Source organism: Pongo abelii, chromosome 8 (assembly GCF_028885655.2).
Source record: "Pongo abelii isolate AG06213 chromosome 8, NHGRI_mPonAbe1-v2.0_pri, whole genome shotgun sequence".
Taxonomy (NCBI): Eukaryota; Metazoa; Chordata; class Mammalia; order Primates; family Hominidae; genus Pongo; species Pongo abelii.
The window spans coordinates 29118424-29141066 of record NC_071993.2 but is presented as its reverse complement, the minus strand read 5'-3'; the positions used below and the strand labels follow the sequence as shown (position 1 = coordinate 29141066).

Here is a 22643-nt window from a genome sequence, read left to right as displayed (position 1 = left end):
AGAAACCAGCAGATTTCCCACTTATGTGTATTTTCACCTGTGAGAAACACTAGCTACATCAAGCTGCACAGGAATTTACAAGGCACAGATAGACACAGCTCAAACATCTAATAGCTATCTTGTTCATCGTCAATTATGTGTCAAGTCCATCCACATTTGATGCTACAAGTTTTTGTCTCATATCAGGTATCTTCCATCCATCACTTTACAGTAATTCATGAGCTGCAACCCTTCCAATGAGTGGCCACTTTCACAAGAAGTCAGGTTTTGGTCAAGGTAAAGTGCCATTTATTGCGGTGTTAAAGTATTCTTTAACCATTTTATATGTGTAAAACTAAGTTACAATTTTTATTAGGTTCCTATCTTTTTAAAATGTGTCACTGACAATGTTTTTGGTTACTGTACTCCTAACCCCATTTTCCCCATAAATTGGTCTGGTGCAATTTTGCACAGCACAGTGACTTTCAGAAATACCCATGTCATGTTATGGCAGAATGACTATAAGTAAATCATAACAGGTCACCTTCATACAAGGAAGGAACAAGCAGGGGCAAGGAAAGACGATGAGAATGACTGTTTCAGAGTGTTCAGCAAGGGCAGAGTAGGCCCTGTGAGAGGGTGACATTTAAGCAGACACATTAGTGAAGTGAGTGAGCACAGTAGGAGAAACATAAAGGCACATAATGTGCAGAGCTCCTGAGACAGGAACAAACTTCTGCCTGCAGGGCCAGTATGGAGAGAGTAGCACAAACAAGGGGAAGATAGTAGAAGAGGCTGAAAAAATACCCAGACACCAGATTACACAGGATCTATTATAAGCCTTGCTAAGAAACAAGGAGTCACTGGAGGGCCGTAAGCTTGAGAGAGATGTGAGGTGAGAGAGATGTGAGGCATTTTAACTGGATCACTCTGGCTACTGTGTGGGGAAATAATCATACAAAGCAAAATGGACTCGGGAACACCAGGAGGCTCTTGCAGAATTCAAGCTAAGAAAAGGTGGTAGCCAGAACTAAAATGATAAAGTAGTGAGAATTAGTTATACTTGGAGTATAATTTGAAGGCAGAGATAAAATTTTATGTGAAGAGACTTCCTTTCCAGTTTCAACAACAGTAGGCTAAATACTTTATAATTTCATCAGTACAACAGGAATAATACTGATGAGCCTATTTCAAAGAGCTACTGTGGAGTCAGATGAGAAACACTATAGAAACCCTTTGAATATTATAAAGCATCATACAAATCCTGAAAAGGACTGTTCATATATTTGCAAGCCCCAAATAACTGGTTTTGCCAGGAGGTGGAGGTTGCAGTGGTGAGATCGAGATCATGCCACTGCACTCCAGCCTAGGTACAGAGTGAGACTCTGTCTTAAAAAAAAAAAAAAAAAAAAAAAAAAACACACAACCCCACAAAAACTGGTTTTGTAATTATCAAGTTGACAGTGAGTTATATCTAGTGCCTGGTATAGCATCCCAAATGCCCAGCTTATTTCCATCTTCACTCTTTCCAGCATCATAACAAAATGATGCACTACCCCTCAAACAATTCTGCACAACAGAATAAGGTAACAGATGCTTAATAGACACAAATTAGAACATACAAATTTTCTGTGAATTACAGACCAAAACCCCAAGTACATTACACCAAAAATTTTAAATACTTCTTGCACAACTAGAAAACAGTTCAATTAAGACTGTCTTAAAGGATCTAAGTGAACTCATTCCAAAATATTGATTGTAAAATAGAAATACCACTAAATCATAAACAATACATAATAACCATCTCTCTAAAAATATAAAAAGTTAAAATGTGATGATGAGAAGCCATAAGACAAATAACTTGGTACTAGTGTTCAAATTTAACAATTTACATGCACAGATGCTTATATCACAGACACTGTTTTCTAAAATTAAAAAAAAAACAACACTAAGGAGTTGAAACATTAAGACTGCTACTCCTTCAATCTTATTCCACTTCTCTTGAAACACAGTATGTTTCCTGTGTTTTCTAAATTGACCAATGGAAATCCAACGCAAACATTTCTGCATAGTATTATCACAAAGCATAGATCAATGAAAAACGCTCATGTGTCACTATTTTTACTAGACAATACTTAACATCAGTCAAACGTTAAAATCCAAACGTTAGTATATTATATTCTATGCAATATTTCCACTTCGTATACAAGTCTTTAAATATGAGGGATTAAGAGAAAATGACTTTTCCTAGTGAAATCTGTGTCATGCTACCATGTCAAAACTTATTTTTGAAAATAAAACACTGATGTGATAACTGGGCCTAGAACTATACAAATACATTTTATCAACGTACTATAATTTGGCAAGTTGTAACCACTGAGGGAAGAAGGGTGAAGATATTAATATTAGGAGGATAAAAGCAAAAATGCCTTCAAACTAATTCATGCCATAGTAACCACCACCAAATAAGCTTTCAATACCCAAGTGTTTCATCTCTGACAGCATACAAGTTACCGAAGTTAGAGAACTAGTTTCTAGACTCAGCTCTGTTGCTATCTGTTCAATTTTATTAAATTTTCCCTCATTTGTAAAACTGGAAATAAGGATACTATCTGTTGTCTTCCAATGTCAACATGAGTATCAAAAGTGACTGCTAATTTGTATACTTACTTTCTGTACAACATTTCTGATGTTAATTTGTAACATTACTACTTAAAGCATATTTCAAAGTCATCTAAATAACGATAAGACCATGTTGCTCAACTGCCCGTCTATTATTCAATGTGAAAGACTCAAATGTTACTAAATTATATTAAAAAAAGGCAAATTATCACCAAATAATCCCTACTGATTCCTTCAAAATGTTAATAGTAACTTTTATTTGAAAGTTAGGGAGATGAAAATACATTTCCAAATTTTTCCAAAGATATAGCTAAATGACAAGATAAAAACTTCTACTACAGGCCAGGCGCAGTGACTCACGCCTGTAATCCCAGCACTTTGGGAGGCCGAGGCGGGTGGATCACTTGAGGTCAGGAGATTGAGACCAGCCTGGCCAACATGGTGAAACCCTATTTCTACTAAAAATACAAAAATTAGCCGGGCATGATGGCGCATGTTTGTAATCCCAGCTACTTGGGACATTAAGGCAAAAGGATCGCTTGAACTCAGGAGGCAGAGGTTGCAGTGAACCAGGATCACACCACTGCACTCCAGCCTGGTTGACTCTGTCTCCAAAAAAAAAAAAAAAAAACAAAAAAACCCTAACGATTGTACCTTAATGTTTTTGCTTTTGGTTAAACAAAAGATTGCATGTTTACAGACAGATCACAGACTATATAAAAATAACTCGTTTTTATACTCTCATATAACCTCTCTTAAATTTACAATAGACATTATTTCCTTTAATAAATCCTAATGGATAAAATCTCTAACTCTAAACTATACACGCTATGTTACAGCACGTCTTATTTTAACTAGTAAGGTTTTTGGGAGTAAAAACCCTCACAATCCCTGATTTCTCACTTTTTATAGTATATCTGAAAGTCCTTTCATACATTACTTCTGAACTAGCATTTTTCAATGAAATCCAAGATGCTAAGAAATCTAGTAATTACTGAAAAATGCTGTGATGCCAGTAAAGCCTAATCCTAAGGTAAACAAACACACAAGTTCCACATTTGTTTAACTTGCTTTGTAAAATGCAAGTTACAAGTCATAGCATATAGGTTATTATTAGTAAAGAAAATCATTAAATCTTAAAATGAAAAACTGAGAAATCTGAAGTCAGTAGTTCAATGCATATAGTAAGTAACCTGCTGTAATCTTGTTTTCTTACATGTTTAGAGCTTAGATAATCCAACTCACTTGCATTTGATTTTTGATAATGGTCTTGAATTTATATACATTAATTTTCTTTTTCTTTTTTTTTTTTTTAAACAGACGGGTCTCACTCTATCAACCCAGGCTGGAGTGTGGTGGCACAACCACAGCTCACTGTTAACCTCAAACTCCTGGGCTCAAGCAATCATCCCACCACACCCAGCTACTTAAAAAAAATTTTTTTTTTTAGTAGACACAGGGTCTTGCTATGTTGCCAAGGCTAGTCTCAAACTCCTGGCTTCAAAGGACCCTCCCATCTCAACCTTCCAAGCAACCAGGATTACAGAGATGAGCAGCTGTGCCTGGCTGAATTCTCTTTTTTTTTTGAGACAGGGTCTCAATCCGTCTCCCAGGCTGGAGTGCAATGGCGCAATCTCAGCTCACTGCAACCTCCACCTCCCGGGTTCAAGTGATTCTCCTGCCTCAGCCTCCCTAGTAGTTGGGATTACAGGCCCTCGCCACTGCGACCAGCTAATTTTTGTATTTGTAGTAGAGACAGGGTTTCACCACGTTGGCCAGGCTGGTCTCAAACTCCTGACCTCAGGTGATCTGCCTGCCTCGGCCTCCCAAAGTGCTGAGATTACAGGCGTAAGCCACTGAACCGGCCTGAATTCATTTTTGGATAAAAATCCAAAGGAGTTTATAATGCCTGCAATAAAAATCACACATATACACTTTTAACATCTTAGTGCCAAACACATCATTAGCAATAAAAAACACCAGAAAACAAATTATAATGACTAAATATCTCACTATTAAATGAGGAAAAATCACCATTTTATGTTTTTTAAGGACAGTATTAATATCAAAGATGTACTCTCAATTCCAGAATGGAGATATATCTCATATTATTATTTCCATATAATATAAAGGAATATAGCAGCCAGGTATGTTAGAGATGGTAGAGACAGGAATGGAATTACAGTATTAGCTGGAAGACTCCAGAAGACGACAAGCAGCTAGAAAGAAAATTAGAAAGTGGGGCCTAACTTAGCAAGTGATTAGATCAGAAAAACATCAAGTTTCTTGCAAATGAAGCTAAAGAAACATCAGGAAAGATGCAAATTTTTAAAAATGAAAAGCTAACAAGTACCTGGAGTTCATACAGGTAGAAAAATGAAAAATCAAAGTGAAGAAAAAATGGGTACAGAAAAACTAAGTGGCTAAAACACCACTAGCTCTCAAGAGTCAAAGCATTTAAGAATAGCTTCAAGGCCAGGATCACATCTTGACTCCCAGGAGTATCACACAAATGTTGGCACACAGTAGATGCCCCAGGTTTGTTGAATGAATAAGCAACAGAATGTTCTTGGGATTACTTCACCTGTAAAAGAATTGGCTGAGCAAGGTTTGCTGGAAATGATTGAAAGCATTTATAACTGAAAAACTGACTTCTTGCATTTGGGGATAAACTGGATCATAGTCACTAAAATAAGAGCCTACTTGTAAGAAGATGAGGTGCCATATCCTATTTTGTTACAATCACCAAATTTTTCAAAATAAATACAGTACAGTATAGTACAACCAGTACCTGCTCTCCAAGAGCTAACATTAGAAATGAAATCCACTATAGAAGAGTGGTTGATAGAGAGTACCATCTCAGGCTTTATATAACACTATGGAAAACTTACCCACAAAACTGGTAACTCTAAAAGCTTAATTTTGCAACCCAATAACTTGTAACACTTTAATAATCAAATACACTTACCACTGTTACAAAAATGTGGTTTATCTGCATAAATAGCACTAAGCTATAACTACATTCAATAGAGAACTACTTTTTTTTCATCCAAATTATTCAATCCCAGTGCAATCTTCTGACTGTATTAATTTTCTCAAACCAGTAATTAAGAAGAGGAAGCCAATGTTTCTCAGTATATGATCACACTGAATAAAGCTGATTTCTATCCTAGGAGGACAAAAGGGGCCAGAAGATGCAAGGTATTTTTTTAAGGTAAGCAAAGTATTGAAGAACTAGTTGCCAATAGGGGCAAAAAGTCACATGGTACTTTACTGAGTTTCCTCGGAAGCTTTTAATATTGTAAATCTGCTTAAGATACGTTATCTACTAAAGCAACATATAGGAGAGAATATAGATGTCTTTACTGAAATTGCTTTGTTCCTTAATGCATGCTTTTGACATGAAATGTAATTTGGGCAAATTAAGTCTGAAAATAGTTACTGAGAATTGGTTTTGTTTACTTATTCTCAGACTCCTACCACAAAGAGCTTGAGGCAAACTTATAATTGAAGGTACAGGACTGTGCAAAAGAAATCAGACTAACTTTTAAAAAGAATATTTCAATGAACCAGGTATAAAAATCACATCACCAAAACTGGAGAATACTGAAAATGTTCACAACAAAAAGCAAGAATGTATTTTCTAAGTCACAAATAATTTTTTAAATCTGGGAACTATCCTGAAAAAACATACTGGGTTTTTAAATTCATAGTTTATCATTGTAATTAGAAAACAGATTTGAACACCTTAAAAAGTAACAAACTGAAGCAACAATAAGGATCTCAAACTGAAATCTTTAAAAGGTCAAAGTTCCTTTCTTAGAAAAACATCCTGCATTTTTCCCATCCTTAAGAAAGCATGTTTTAAACTATATTCATAAATGCATTCCCTTATTATTAGATACTAAAGTCCACCTTTTTTTTTTTTTTTAATGGAGTCTCACTCTATCCCCCAGGCTGGAGTGCAGTGGCACCATCTCAGGCTCACTGTAACCTCCACCAACCAGGTTCAAGAGATTCTCCTGCCTCAGCCTCCTGAATAGCTGGGACTACAGGCGCCTGCCACCACCACCATGCCCAACTAACTTTTGTATTTTTAGTAGAGACAGGTTTTCACCTGTTGGCCAGGCTGGTCTTGAACACCTGACCTCAAGTGATCTGCCCGCTTCGGCCTCCCAAGTGCTGAGATTACAGGCGTGAGCCACCGCGCCTGGCCTTAGAATCCACTTTTTAGATGCTCACATCAGCATCTTATTTCTACAGTAACCCGTTCAGAGTAAAAAAAAAAAAAAAAAAAAAAATTGATAGGATTAAAATATTTTAATGACATAACTGAACAGTAACTTCTTCAAGCTAGAAATACTACTGCCGCCTTTTATAATATGTCAAAGTTTCAACAAGAAAGATACTCACCACCATCCCTCTCTCTAACTCTGTGAGTATGCACATTTTTGGCCTTACTGTGACCTGTGCTGTCACTGTATTTGTTTTCAGGACTATCAGATCTCCGCAACATTTTATTTGGTGGTGAAGGATCTGCGGCGTCTCGCATCTTTTCATGTCTGTGATCACCGCTACTGGGGTGACTCTTCGATGAATACTTAAGTGCCTGTAAAACATCACCCCCCCCAAAAAAAGAGAAAGAATTGAAACCTTAAACTCCCTAAACTAATTTAAACATAAACTTTGGTGTATTATCATTAAATTTTATGAACTTATAAAATTAAAATTTCCACTTTCAATTCTGCTTTACTCTTCAAAGTTTCTCAGACAAAAAACCTAATGCTTAAGTGTTACAATAAAACTCCTAATAACAAATCATACTAAACACAAAAAAGAAAAAAAAAAAACACTCCATTATCTTATAAACCACCTTGCACACTGATTCTGCAAAAAATAAAAAAATTTGGCTGAGAATATTTAGAATAATTTTTTGATAGTCAAAAGAAAACTAGAAATTCAGTACTACTATAATCAATTTCTGCTCTACAGCTGATATACACAAACACATGTATAAATAAGCACATGCATATTTTTGCAAACCTACAAAAAAAAAAAAAAATCCACACAACAGCTTCTCCAATTCTTTGATTCAAATAAAGCATTTCAGACCTAACTTCCTTACTCTCCCCGGTGTGGGAAACAATTTTAAGGTATAAAAATACTAACCAAAATAAACTAATGTGAGTCTATTTCTAACTAAGCATAATGCGCTCAAAATAATGGTTTAGCTTTATTCTAACACATATCTTAAGACAACCATGATGTATTAATCTGTTGCAATGTGTAATCAGCTATGCTTTGGAGGACAAATTCAGTAAGGTTTAATTTTTGACATATCCAATGTTTTACACATCAGAGGACAGTGTTTTCAAAGTCAGCTGTATAACACAACCATCAGGTTAGAAACCTGCTCTCTGGTCCTTTAAGATGTAGAAAGTGTTTCTGCAGTCATCTGATGGTTAACAATCATTATGAGGTTTCCCTCCTGAAAACTGGGGCCACTTTCATCATAATCCTTAGAACTTTACACGCAACGACTGCAGTAACAAAAAGGAACCCACCTACCTAGAACCACCTACATCAGAATGATTATCCAAGTATCCAAAGACCTCAATTCTTACAGAAACAAAAGCACACGTATCTTTTACTTGTAAGGCAATTAAGTATACCAAAAATATTACAAGGGGAAAGGGCAGCACTTTATAACCGACTTGAAAGTTGTAAGTCATTTAGCTATTTACCCAAGTTCTTCACTTAATTTTAATACCTTTACATTAACTTTCAGTTCCCCCAACACAATAAATAAATAAATAAGCCTCGGAAGTCACCTATCATCTCATCCCATCGATTCCTTCACTCGCAAATAATTGAGTCAGGTCTTTCTGGCTGCAAATGATTCTTTTTTCCTAAATCAGCGAACTCCCTCCAGTCACCTGTCAAAATAAGTCACTAAACCTTGCTGGAGAGCGCTAAAGGAACCAAACCTGGAATTTTAAGGGGATCCGCGGTGCTAGTTTCGGATGTGTTGCACCGAAGGGCCTGTATCGACTTCTGAGGCCTGCGCTCGAGTAGCAGTCCCTCCCTTCCCCCTCCGGCCCCTTCCAATCCCTCCACCCCGGCCTCGGCTGGTACCTGGTAAGGCTGCGAGTCCCCCCTCCGGTCGTGACAGCTGAAAAACAGGAAGAGAAGGCAGCGACATAAGACACGGCGGGGGTGGGGGGCCGGTGAGGAAGAAAACGGGTCCCCCGCCGCCCCTCCCCGCGGGAGACCTACCGAGCGCCCCAGCGCCGAGCCCCGCGCGCACACGGCGCAAACCCGGAGCCTCCGGAAAGGCCGGGGAGGGCGAAATGCCGCGAAGCCGGGCCCCCGCTCCCCGCCACACTCCGTTCCCGCCCGCCCGCCCGCGCGGCCGCTCCTCCTCCCCAACCCGATCCGGATCAGGGTTAACAACAAAAATGGCGGCCCGGCCAGCTTCAGATAAGGAGGAACAGCCCCCCCGCCGCCGCCCCCCGCCGCCGCCCGGCCCGAAACGAAAAGACAATTTACCCATCACTGAGTCTCTGCTGTTTCCTCGCATACATTACCATCAATGCCCGGCCTGTGAGTGTGTGTCGGGGAGGGGGGAGAGCGGCCGCGAGAGGCGGGCGGGCGCGCAGGCGGCGGCGGCGGCGGGCGGCGGGCAGCCCCGGCACCTGGGCCCGGCGCGCCCTCGGCGACTCTCAGCACCTCCCAGTTACTGGCGCCGGCGCTCCCGGGCCATCTCCCTCCGTCGACACCACGCTCACTCTCAGCCGGGGCAGCGGCGCCAACTACACGGCGGCACCGCGAACCGGGGGGAGGGGGGGCAAGACGACGCGTCCGGCTCAGCCCCGCGGAGAGCCACTGCCTCCTACGCCTTCTCCTCCTCCTGCTCTGCCGCCTCCTCCCCTCCTCCCCCCGCCGCCGGCGCTGCTGCCGCCGCCTGGTCCTTCTCCTCCTCCTCCTCCTCCTCCTCCCGCCGCCGCCGCCGCCGCCGCCGCCGCTGGTGCCGCCGCTGCCGCTCCACCAACTACATCCGGGCAACTCGGACGCTGCCGCCTTCGGGAAACCTCGGCAGTTTCCGCCGGGCCCCTCCTCTCCCACCCTCGGCCTTCCTCCCCGCCCCACGCGGGTCCGGAACACCGCCCTCGGCAAACCTCGGCTGGCTCCGGCCTTTCTCCTCTGAGGCCTGGATCTCCTCCTCGCGACCAGTCTGCCTTTTCCTTCTTTTCCTCACTCACAAGTCCGGCCACCGCCGTTCTCGTTTAGGGATAGTCTCGCTCGGGCGCCTGCTCGAGGCTGATCCCAGGGGCTCCGGGCTGCGCAGGGAGGGAGCCGCCTTCCGGAAGAGGACGGTGGGGCGCGAAGGAAGCCATCGCGGACTAAATAAGGGAGGCTGCAGCGGCTGCGCGTGCGCCCAGAGGCGCCGCGGGAGGGGGTGCTCTCGGGCGAGCTCTCCAGCCGCGGCCTCCGCCCCTGCGCTGTCGGGCGGGGAGGTCGGAAACCCCCTGGCGAGACCACGGGCGGACGCTTCCCGAAGAGCTGCCTGGGCTGCAGCCGCGGAAGCTGCGTTCTGGGGAGCGGGGAGCGTGCTCCGGCGCCCTCGGGCCGCTGCTGGAAGCCGGAAGCGAGCCCGGGCCGCTGCCCCTTACCGGACGCCGCGCGCGCCACCGGCTCTCGGCGGGGCAGGGGCTGCTGCGAGCTCGCCGGGCGCCCTTTAGACGTAAGTCTCACCTTGCGCCCCGAGGCGGGAAGGAGCGCGTGCTGTCCCGGCCGGAAACGGCTAATAGGAAGGGCTGAGGGGTTCGGTGTCCAAAGCAGAAGGCCGTGCGTCAGGGCGGCCCTCAGCGGAGATGCCTGCACGGAGCGGGGAGCGCCGCTCGGGGAAGGGAATGAAAGCGGCGCTTGAGACTGGAAATTTAGGGAGATGAGTTCCTTGGGAACAACGCCGAACCGTCTCACTGCCCCACCCTACCCCTTGTTATTTTTTTTTGAGACACGTCTCGCGCTGTCGTCCAGTGCGAGTGCAGTGACGCGATCACGGCTCACTGCAGCCTCGACCTCCGGGGCTCACTGGTTCTCCCACCTCTGCCCTCTGAGTAGCTGGGACCACGGGCATGCACCACCACACCTGGCTAATTTTTTAAAAAATTTTTCCGTAGATAGGGTCTCGCTGTGTTACCCAGGCTGGTCTCGAATCCCTGGCCTGAAGCGATCCTCCCGCCTCGGCCTTCCGAAGTGCTGGGATTACAGGCGTGAGCCACTGCGCTCGGTTTTTCACCCCTTTCTAAAGTTTTCCATATCCAGCGGTGCCCTGCCCACCCTCTCTTAATCTCTGACTTTTCCCTCCTCTGTTTCTTCCTCGCTGAAGTCCATTGGTGAAGGAAAATTCATGTGAAAGTTCTGGATGTGAATAAAGGCCTCAGGTGTGTTAAGTGAAATTGCTACAAATTTGATTTTATGTACTGCTGCAGGTACATTGAGAGGAGAAACGTGAAGTATACCAAACAACCGTTAGTTGAGAATGGTGGTATTCGGGTGATTGATTGGTTGACTGACTTTTTTTTTTTTTTTTTTGACACTAAACTCTTTGTAAGGCAACATTAGTTTAATGAAAAGAATTGTGGTAAACATAAATATGTGATTAACACAGAAGAGGCAAATAGTAAACAAGTCAGAAGAAACAACCCTCTCCAAAAAATAAAAAGTAACTGATTTATTTGGTATTCAAGAAGTTACATTATTGCTAGACCTAATAGAATGAAGAGATGGAATGATGTAGGGAGAAAGGCTCTGAAATCACAACTGGTTGGAAAAAAAATTTTAATTACATAATCTTATTTGTCACATCCGTCTGCCAGATGTAAAGCTTATTGTTGTTTGTGGAGATGTGCAGACCAATAAAAAGCCTATTTAATGCTCACTTAAACTATCAGTAACTAAAAAAAAAAATTGCCAGTGACTAAAATGATGAAAACAAAAAAATTCGGTAGCGTCTTAACATGTAATTTCTGACATATTTGTAGTGAATCCATTGAAGACAAACATCAGAGGAGTACAACAAATAACAAATATTTCATAGAAACTTTTTGAAAACTGGTAGCAAAATTACTACTAATTTGTTTGATAACTAGATGTCTGCTGAAATTGGTATAAACCATTTGCTCAAAAGTAGCCAGGCATGGTGATGCATGCCTGTATTCCTAGCTACTCCAGAGGCTGAGGCTGAACAATCACTTTAGTCCAGGAGTTCGAGACTGCAGTGAGTCATGATCACACCAGTGCACTCCAGCCTGGACGACAGAGGGAGACCCTGTCTCAAAAAATAAATAGGCCGGATGCAGTGGGTCATGCCTGTAATCCCAGCACCTTGGGAGGCCGAGACAGGTGGATCATTTTGAGGTCTGGAGTTTGAGACTAGCCTGGCCAACATAGTGAAACCCCATCTCTACTGAAAATATAAAAGTTAGCCAGGTGTGGTGGTGTGCGCCTGTAATCCCAGTTATTCGGGAGGCTGAGGCAGGAGAATCGCTTGAGCCTGGGAGGCAGAGGTGGTGGTGAGCCAAGATCTTGCCACTGCGCTCCAGTCTGGGTGACAGAGTGAGACTCTGTCTCTAAATAAAACCACATTATCAAAAGTCTGATCTGCTCTCCTTTACAGAAATACTTTATCTTTACTTCTACTCTCTCTTGAACCCACAGACTTCATTCCCACACTCCTGAACCTGTTCAAGATAATCTGTAGTGTCCATGTTTTCAAGCCGGATTTTTATTTCTCAGTCTTCATCTCTGCTTGTCAGCAGCATTTGACACAGCTGATAACTTTCTTCTCCCTAAAGTTCCTTATCTTGCCTACCAGGATTTCATTTTCTTTCTTGCTTCTCTTCCTTCCCAAATGGCTGTTCCTTAGACTCCTTACTGGTTTCTCCTTCTTTTCCAGCCTCTAAATGCTGGAGTGGCCCAAGATTCAAATCTTACAACCCGCACTCCTCTGTTCTCTCTCCCTAGGCAATCTCATTCAGATCTCTGGCTGAATGAAACCCACATTTGAATTTCCAGTCCACACCTTTCCTCTGAACACAAGACTCACACTTAACTGCCTACTGTATAGCACTGGTTGAGTTTCTAACAGGCATCACAAACAATGTATTCAAAACCAAACTCTTAATCTCCCCCCACCCCAAACAAGTCCTGCTGAGATCTTCCCAATCTCTTGAAATGACAACTCCATTCTTCCAGTGGAGGCTAAAAACTTTGGAGTCATCTTTGATTCTTTTATATCTCACATTGACTCCATTAACAAATTTTGCCAGCATTACCTTCAAAATGTATCCACAATCTGATCTCTGTAACCCACCTCCAGCAAGTTCACTCTGGTCCAAGCCACCATCATTACACCTGGACCGTGGCAAAGGCATTCTAACTGATCTTGCCCTTCTGTGCCTGCTTCCACATTGTTTGCTGTCTCATACAGTGCAGTAATCCCTTGAAAAGTCAGATGATATTCTAATCTTGAATAAAAGCCAAAGTTATAGCCATGATCCACTAGGCCATATGTAAACTGCCTGTTACCTCTGGCTTCTTATCCACTGACTTCTTTACTTGCTCTTTTTTTGTTTTTGTTTTTGTTTTTGTTTTTGTCTGAAACTGATTCTCACTCTGTCGGCAGGCTGGAGTGCAGTGGCGTGATCTTGGCTCAACCTCTGCCTCCCAGGTTCAAGCAATGCTCCTGCCTCAGCCTCCTGAGTAGCTGGGACTACAGGCACATGCCACCACACCCAGCTAATTTTTGTATTTTTAGTAGAGACAGGGTTTCACCATGTTGGCCAGGATGGTCTCCATCTCTTGACCTCGTGATCCACCCACCTCAGCCTCCCAAAGTGCTGGGATTACAGGCGTGAGCCACTGCACTCAGCCCTGCTTTCTCATTCTTTTCCCACCATTCTACCCTCCCTGTTTTCTCCAGTATACCAAGCATGCCTCTGCCTCAGGACCTTTGCACTGCTGTCCTTATGCCTGGAATCCTCTTCCCCCTTAGTACTTGCTTGGCTCACACCCTCACTTCTTCAGGTCTCTGCTTAAGTCTTGTCTTGTTTAATTGAGAACTCTTCATGATGGCACCCTACCACCATGTTGCTCCCTTAACCCTGATCTATTTTTCTTAAACCATTTGCCATATATTTTGTTTATTGGTTGTTTCCCACTAGAATGAATGCTTCATGTGACATACCTAAATATTTGTTGAATTAAAGGATATTTGCCTGTAGAAACATATACAATGAAAATAGCAAAATTGAATTCTCAAGAGGAAAAAGCATAGGTTCTATTTCTGTTTGCTTTGTGAAAGAATAAAAGAATTAAATCCAGTCCTGTTCTCACAAATAAGATGGAGGATAAAACTAGATTATTCCTAATACAAGCAAAATATTTAAATAGATATTAAAAAATGTACATGAATTTGCATGTATAGCAAATCTTAAACCAGATTATTTACACTGCTATCTAATGAGAAATACCAAGTTTGCAAATGAGTAAAAGACCCATATGTCAACCTGTAGATTGAACGCATACCAACCAATAGAGGGGAAAAACTGTCAACTCATAGGTTATGTATAGGTTGACCAAGATTTCAATGTGATTCTATTGAAGGAAGAACTGAAGGAAGAACCAAAAAGTGAAATCCTCAAGCCTCTAGTTGTGAAAGGGATTTTTTTTTTTTTTTTTTTTTTTTTTTTTGAGACAGAGTCTGACTCTGTCGCCAGGCTGGGGTGCAGTGGCGCGATCTCGGCTCCCTACAACCTCCTCCTCCCGGGTTCAAGCAATTCTCCCGCCTCAGCCTCCCAAGTAGCTGGGACTACGGGCACGTGCCACCACACCCAGCTAATTTTTGTGTTTTTAGTACACGGGGTTTCACCATGTTGGCCAGGATGGTCTCAATCTCTCGACCTTGTGACCTGCCCACCTCAGCCTCCCAAAGTGCTGGGATTACAGGCGTGAACCACCGCGCCTGGCCAAAAGGGACTTTAAAAAGCTTTGCTGCAATTTCTAAAACATCATAAAATAAGGATGTATTCCCTAAAATTTTCACATACTTCATTTCTATCTCTTTTTTCTCTGTCCTTGCCTTCCTCACAAACTCAGCCTAGTATAGTGATTAAAAGCATGAGTTTTAGAATCAGTATGACATTGCCTAGAGCTCAGGCTACATTATTGACTAGCAACATCACCTTGGGCAAATTACTAGTCTTGAGGATTATCCTGCTTTGTCTCTAAACTTGGCTTAATAGGGTATAGTACTGTTTGTGAAAAGTAATTGAAATTGTGTAAGTAATTTAGCAGTACCTAGCACATACATGTTTCACTACTGTATGAATAACATGTTTCACATGTTATTCATTTTTAAAAAATAGTATTGAAGTTCTGCGTATCAAGTCTTAGGAACATAGTGTTAAGCAAAGTCACTTGGATTTTGCTCTTGTGGAGTTTGTATTTTAAATATAATACATAACTAAAAGGAGATACTTTGGGATCTCAGATTTGTAATATGAAGCTTTCATTCAATTGTGAGGAAAAATAAGAAACTGCAACAAAAATTACTATCTAGGAAAGGGGAGTAAACACCTCCAGGATGTCACCATATCAACATACGGTACTAGGCAGGGATGATGTAAATAATGCAATCAACAGATCTTGGGAGAATTACTTACTGACTCAAGATTGGCCATTTTTTAAAGTTCTTCCAAGTAGTAGATACTAAAGTTCAGCTAATATTGAGAAGCATACCCTAAACCCTTTATCTGTGTCTAGTGAAACTTCAACCTGAATTAATCCAACCATTCATTTTCTGAGCACCTCTGAGCAGTTGCATGCTGCTGAAGATTATAAAATAATAGAATATACTGATTCCACTTAAGCCTCATCATCACCAAAATCAAGTGACATAGTAATTTAGAAAGTGATAAGTGCTACAGAGAACAGTGGGGTAAGATAAAGTGTTGGATGGAGGAGTAATGTTTTCAAGTAGAGTAGTTATTGAGCACGTGGCATTTGAGCAAAGATTTGAAGGTGATGAGGTAGCAAGCTATACAGGTGTCTGGAAAGGAATGTTTCTGGCAAGAGCAATGGTCCTGAGGAAAGACTGCCTAATGTGTTCAGAAATAATAAGGAAAGCTCTGAGGTTGAAGGGCCGTGACTGAGAGGGAAAATATTAAGAAATGAGGTGGAGGAACAGACTATGAAGGATCTTATAGGCCGTTATAAGAAGATTGGCTTTTATTCTGAGTTAATTGGGAAGCCATTGAAGAGTTATGAGCAGAAAATGACATGGCTACTGTGTTGAAAATATCTATATTGCAAGGAAAGAAGCAGGGAAACTAGTTAGGATCCTACAGCATTGCCTAAGTGCTTCAGGTTACTGTTTCAAAGCAGAAAGTAAGCTTCTTATCTAACACCACTTTCTTTATCTGTCCTTTCTTGCCACCCGCCCGCCTTCAGTTCACCTTATATTATCAATTATCCCTTTCTTTGTATATTCAGACTCTCTTTCATCTGGATTATTTCCACTGATCTTTAAACATATCTAAATCCTACCACTAAAAAACCCTTTCTTGACCTTATACTCTTAACTGCTCACTTCAGCCAAACATGCGCTAAGTCTTATTTGTGGTACCTCACTTGTTTCGTTCTTTACTCTCGTATTTACATTTTAGGTCACTATTGTTTGACATCTGCCCCCTTAATACTAGCAAAATAGATTTCCCCAAGGCAGTGGTTCTTCAAGAGGCAGTGCTGAGTCTCCAGGGGGCATTTGGAAATGTGTGGCAGTATTTTTTTTTTTTAATCACTGCTATATTTTCAGTGCAGTGAAGGGTGCTACAGATATTCAGTTACCAGAAGTCAAAGATGCTAAACATGTAGCAATGCATAGGACAATCCTTTATATTTAAGACTTGTCCTGCTCAAAATACCAATGTTGTCTCATTTAGAAATAGTGTTAAGGTCACAGGTCACAAACAACTTCTTCGCACCTATGTTTAATGAACATTTTTTCACCGTTTTTCTTACTTGATCTCAGAATATTTGACATTGATAGTGCCTCTCTTTGCATTGCCCTTCTCTCTCGCCTTCTAAGGCGCAACACATTTTGTATTTTCTTCTTCCTTCTCTGACTCCTCCTCTCATTGCTTTTCACAGAGTTGTCCTTGTCTACTCCACTACCAAATGTTGAAGTTCTTCAAGAATCAGTCCTTTGGAGGTGATGTCATTGAAAATGATGAGTAGGAAACTCCAAGAGCGCATTTCTCCACAAAACCAGTGAATACATTGGCACAAATTGTCAGAATCAATTTTATATAAATTCTGGAAATTAGTCAAAGGTTTATAGTAACCAAGGAAACATCTTTTTCAAAACATGGCTGAGGCCGGATGTGGTGGCTTATGCCTGTAATCTCAGCACTTTGAGAGGCCAAGGTGAGCAGAGCATTTGAGGTCAGGAGTTAGAGACCAGCAAAAAAATTAGCTGGGTGTGGATGCGGGCACCTGTAATCCCTCAGGGAGGCTGAGGCAGGAGAATCATTTGAACCTGGGAGGCGGAGGTTGCAGTGAGCCAAGATCATGCCACCTCACTCCCGCCTGGGTGACAGAGTGAGACTCTGTCTCAAAAAAAAAAAAAAGTCTGAATCCTGAATCTCAGGAACGCTTTCTATCATTTAAACTTATCCTGGTGCCACCTCCCTGTCCAGCTTTGAAAACAACGACCTGCATTTCTGATATCTGTTCCTGGTGCTAAAGGGAGCAGGATGGCCTTGTTTTCTTTTTTTCTTTTTTTTTTTCTTGAGATGGAGTTTTGCCCGTGTTGCCCAGGTTGGAGTGCAGTGGTGCAATCTCAGCTCATAGCAACCTCCGCCTCCCGGGTTCAAGCGATTCTCCTGCCTCAACCTCCCGAGTAGCTGGGATTACAGGTACTTGCCACCATGCCCGACCGATTTTTGTATTTTTAGTTGAGACGGGGTTTTGCCATGTTGACTAGGCTGGTCTCAAACTCCTGACCTCAGGTGATCCGCCCACTTCAGCCTCCCAAAGTGCTGGGGTTACAGGCATGAGCCACTGTGCCTGGCCATGGACCTTGTTTTCAAAGAATTATGGAGGCTTATTTTAGTTCCCCTAACTTGGAAATCTCCTGAGGAAGAAAGGTGACTACAGGCATTTGTCAAAAATTTGTAAAGGCAAGTTTATTAGCCTCTGCCATCGGGGACAAAGAATAATAGCTAAGGCAAACAATAGACACACCAAAAAGCCTGGGGAGGAAAAGCTGGAAAGTAAGATATTTTGGAGAATAAAGGCTTTTCAAACTTGCACATATTCCTGGGAATCCAAAAGGCCACATGTACACGCAGGGTGAGCAAATACTCAGAAAAGACTTGAGAAATCCTTAAACTCTCACCTCTGACTAACCATTAGGCTTGCTCAAATAGGAAGTGAAAACTAAGGTGAATTTGTTGCTTAGCTGAATGTTGAAGGTGTGCCCCAACACTTACATGGAGCCTACTGGTAAAGACTGAGAGTGTTTTCTTTTTGTTTTGGTTTCAGGCATTTAAGGAAATCTGTTTCTCTGTTGAATCACTAGCTGCGAATTAAGCTAACAGAACAGAAGCCCAACTGGTCACACACAGCAACGAATACAGACTTTATAAAGTTCAGAAAAGTTACCAAACAGTGGTAACCATAACAAGTACCAACAGTGAACTATGGGGAGAGAGGAGAATCTGATTTCCAGAGTTACCACATTATAATACTATTCAAAATGTCACATTTTTATGAAAGATTACAAACAAGGAAAAACCAGAAAAGTGTGGCCCATACACAGGTAAAAAAAGAAATTAATAGAAACTATCCCTGAAGAAGCACAGACTTTGGATGTACAAAACAAAGACTCTTCATCAACTCTTTTAGATATGCTAGAAGAGCTGAAGGAAACCATGGACAGAGAACAAAAAAATTAGGAAAGCAATGTCTCATCAAATACAGAATATCAATAAAGAGATTGAAATTGTAGAAAAGAACCAAATAGAAATTCTGGAGTTGAAAAGTATTATAACTAAAACTGAAAATTCACTAGAGGTATTCAGCAGCAGACTGGAGAAGTCAGAAGAAAGAATCAACAGGCTTCAAGATAGGTCAATTAAGATTATGCAGTCTGAGGAGCAGAAAGCAAAAAGAATGAAGAAAAATGAACAGAACATAAAAGACCTCTGGGACTCTATCAAGCATACCAGTATATGCATAAGGGGAGTCTCAGAAGAAGAAAGAGAGAAAGGGACATAATATTTGAAGAAATAATGGTAGAAAATGTCCCAGCTTTGGTGAAATACATGAATCTAGATATTCAAGAGGTTCAAAGAACCCTAAATAGGGTAAACTCAAAAAGACCCACACCAAGATGCATCATAATTAAACCGTCAAAAGTCAATGACAATCCTGCAAGCAGCAAGAGAGAAGCAATTCCTCACGTACAAAGGATTGTCAATAAGATTAATAGCTGACTTCTCATTAGAAACCACAGAGGCCGGGAGGCAGTGGGATGATATATTTGAAGTGCTGAAGGAAAAAACTGTCAAGAATTCTGTATCCAGCAAAACTATCCTTCAGAAGTGAAGGAGAAATTAAGACATTCACAGATAAGCAAAAACAGAGAGAGTATCTCACTAGTCCTGCTCTACAAGATATACTAAAGGGATCCTTCAGCCTGAAGTGAAAAGACCCTAGACAGTAATTCAGATCCACGTGAAGAAATAAAAAACACTGAAAAAGATTTAAATATGTAGGTAGATATAAATGAAAGCAATAATTATATCTGTGTCAAAGCACACTGTATAAAGGTGATTCATGATAAGGAGGAAAGGATGAAGTATAGGAGCAAAAATTTTGTGTACTATTGAAACTAAGTTGCTATTTATTTGAAATAGATTGTTATAAATGAAAGTGTTAATTGTAATCCCTAGAGCAACTACTAAGAAAATAACTAAAAATTTTGAAAAGGGAATAAAAATGGTATGCTAGAAAATATCTAATACAAAAAAGGCATAAGGGAGGAATTGAGGAAGACATAGGGAAAACAAATAGCAAGTGGTAATGTCCTTCCTTATTACTAATTACATTAAGTGTGAATGCCTTAAACTCCATGTAACAGATGGAGAGATTGGCAGAATGGACATTTATAGTTAGAACATATAAAATGTTCTAACTATATCCTGTTTACAAAAGACTCACTTTAGAACTAGACACAAATATGTTGAAAGTGAAAGGGTGTCACCTTAGTTTTCTTTTTTTTTTTTTTTTTTTTTTTTGAGATGGAGTTTCACTCTTTTTGCCCAGGCTGGAATGCAATGGCGTGCGTGGCTCACCACAACCTCTGCCTCCCGGGTCCAAGCAATTCTCCTGCCTCAGACTCCTGAGTAGCTGGGATTACAGGCATGCGCCACCACGCCCAGCTAATTTTGTATTTTTTAGCAGAGATGGGGGTTTCTCCATGTTGGCCAGGCTGGTCTTGAACTCCCAACCTCAGGTGATCTGCCCGCCTCGGCCTCCCAAAGTGCTGGGATTACAGGCTGAGCCACCGCGCCCGGCCGGCACCTTAGTTTTCTTGTGCTGCCGTAACAGGATACTTGAGACTGGGTAATTTATATAGAGCAGAAATTTATTTTCTCACAGTTTTGGAATCTGAGAAATTCAAAATTATGACATTGGCGGGTTTGGTTGTCTGGTAAGAGCTGCTTTCTGCTTCCAAGATGACACCTTATTGCTGCATCCTCTGTAGGGGAGGAATGTTACATCCTCAACATGGCAGAAGGTAAAAGGGCAAAAAGGAATGAAATTCCTCATCAGGCCCTAACTTAAGGGCACCTAATCTCATTCATGAGGGAAGGAGCCCTCAAGACTTAACCACCTCTTCCTGGCTGGGCGCAGTGGCTCACGCCTGTAATCCCAGCACTTTGCGAGGCCGAGGTGGGTGGATCACAAGGTCAGGAGATCAAGACCAGCCTGGTGAACACGGTGAAACGCCATCTCTACTAAAAATACAAAAACAAAATTAGCCGGCCGTGCTGGCGGGCGCCTGTAGTTCCAGCTACTTGGGAGGCTGAGGTGGGAGAATGGCGTGAACCTGGGAGGCGGAGCTTGCAGTAAACCGAGATTGCGCCAGTGCACTCCAGCCTGGGCGACAGAGCGAGACTGTCTCAAAAAAAAAAAAAAAGACAACCATCTCTTAAAAGTCTCACCTCTTAATACCATCATGTTGGCCATTAAGTTTAAGTATCTGAATTTTGGAGGGCAAACATTCAAACCAAAGCAAGTGGAAAAAGACATTCCAAGATATCTCAGGTTCACATGGAACATTCTTCAGAATAAAACATGTTGGTCCACAAGTCTCAGTTTTAAAAGATTGAATTACAAAGTGCCGTCTCTGACTACAATGGAATAAAACTGAAAATAACACACCCTTAAACAACCAATGGGTCAAAGAAAGATTAAATCACAAGAGAAATCAGAAAATACTTTGAGATGAATAAAAACAAAAATGCAGTACCCTAAAATGTATGGAATGCAGCAAAAGCAGTGCTCAAATTTTATAGCTGCACATGCCTACATTAAAAAATACCTAGAATCAGCAACCTAACCTTCCGCCTTCAGGAACTAGAAAAAGAAGAGGAAATCAAACCCAAAGCTAGCAGAAGGAAGGAAATAATAAAGACTGGAGTAGAGATAAATGAAATATACAGTAGAAAATAGAATCCACAAAACAAAGAGTTGGTTGTTTGAAATAATAATGTTCACAAACCCTTGAAAAGACTGAGCAAGACAAAAAGATTCAGGTTACTAAAATCAGGAATAAAGTGGGGACATTACTGCCAATCTTACAGAAATAAAAAGGATTGTAAGGAAATACTATTAACAATTATATGCTAACAAATTAGATAACCTAGATAAAATGGACAAATTCCTAGCAGCACACAAGCTACCAAAACTAACTCAAGAAAAAACTAAACCTATAATAGTACTAGTTTAAAAAAAAAAAGTAAACCAGTTTAAAAAAAAAAAAAAACTTCCAAGATAGGAAAGATCAAACCATGTGGCTTTACTGGTGACATAAAATATTTTAAGAGTGCCAGTCCTTCTCAAACACTTAAAGTAGGGGAAGAGGGAATATCTTAACTCATATGATGCCAGCGTTACCCTAGTACCAAATCCAGACAAAGATATCACAAGAAAATAAAACTACAGTCCAGTAGTTCTAATGAATATAGATGCAAAGATCCTCAACCAAAGTGAATCCTGAAGCACATTACGAGGGTATCCACACACAAAAAAAAAACTGTTAGAGCTAATACCTCAATATCACAGGATGCCCAGGGTCAGCATACAAAAGTTCAGTTATATTTCTGTATCCTTGCAATGAACATTTCAAAGTGAAATTAAGAAAACTCATTTACAATAGCATCAAAAAGAATAAAATACTAATAAACAAGATGTAAGACTTACACGGTAAGAACTACAAAACATAGTTGAAAGAAATTTAAAAAGACCTAAATAAATAGGCATTTTATGTTCATGTATTAGAAGACTTTGAAAATGGCAATACTCCCCCAATTAACCAACAGAATCAGTGAAATTCCTATGAAAATTCCAACTGCCATTAATGTAGAAATGGGCAGGTTGATCCTAAAATTCATAAGAAATTGCAAGGATGTGGCCAGGCGCGATGGCTCAACGTCTGTAATTCCAGCACTTTGGGAGGCTGAGGCAGGCGGATCACAAGATCAGGAGATAGTTAGCAGCCTGGCTAACACGGTGAAACCCCATCTCTGCTAAAAATAAAAAATTAAAAAAATTAGCCAGGCAGGTGGTGGGTGCCTGTAGTCCCAGCTACTGGGGAGGCTGAGGCAGAAGAATGGCATGAACCCAGGAGGCAGAGCTTGCAATGAGTCGAGATCACGCCACTGCACTCCAGACTGGGCAACAGAGCG

The 22643-nt window shown here is 41.4% G+C and overlaps 2 protein-coding genes across 11 annotated transcripts in view; one reads left to right on the top strand and one right to left on the bottom strand.

The window, feature by feature from the left end:
* Positions 1 to 9891, bottom strand: part of WAC (WW domain containing adaptor with coiled-coil) — an 87782-nt gene extending 77891 nt beyond the window's left edge. For 5 of the 10 annotated variants that reach the window (XM_024252959.3, XM_054521395.2, XM_054521396.2 and 2 more), the window contains exons 1-3: positions 9151 to 9286; positions 8737 to 8773; positions 7015 to 7210 (exon numbers count right to left, since the gene is read on the bottom strand). In XM_024252959.3, the coding sequence (XP_024108727.1) occupies positions 7015 to 7210; positions 8737 to 8773; positions 9151 to 9191 (274 nt within the window). In that variant the 5' untranslated portion in view covers positions 9192 to 9286. 10 annotated transcript variants of the gene reach the window in all.
* LOC112135159 (uncharacterized) lies at positions 9194 to 22019 on the top strand. Its single transcript, XM_063727226.1, has 3 exons — positions 9194 to 9204; positions 9245 to 10345; positions 18211 to 22019. Exons 1-2 carry the CDS (start codon positions 9194 to 9196, stop codon positions 10341 to 10343), a joined length of 1110 nt encoding a protein of 369 aa, XP_063583296.1. The 3' UTR covers positions 10344 to 10345; positions 18211 to 22019.
* Positions 22020 to 22643: the final 624 nt, after the last annotated feature.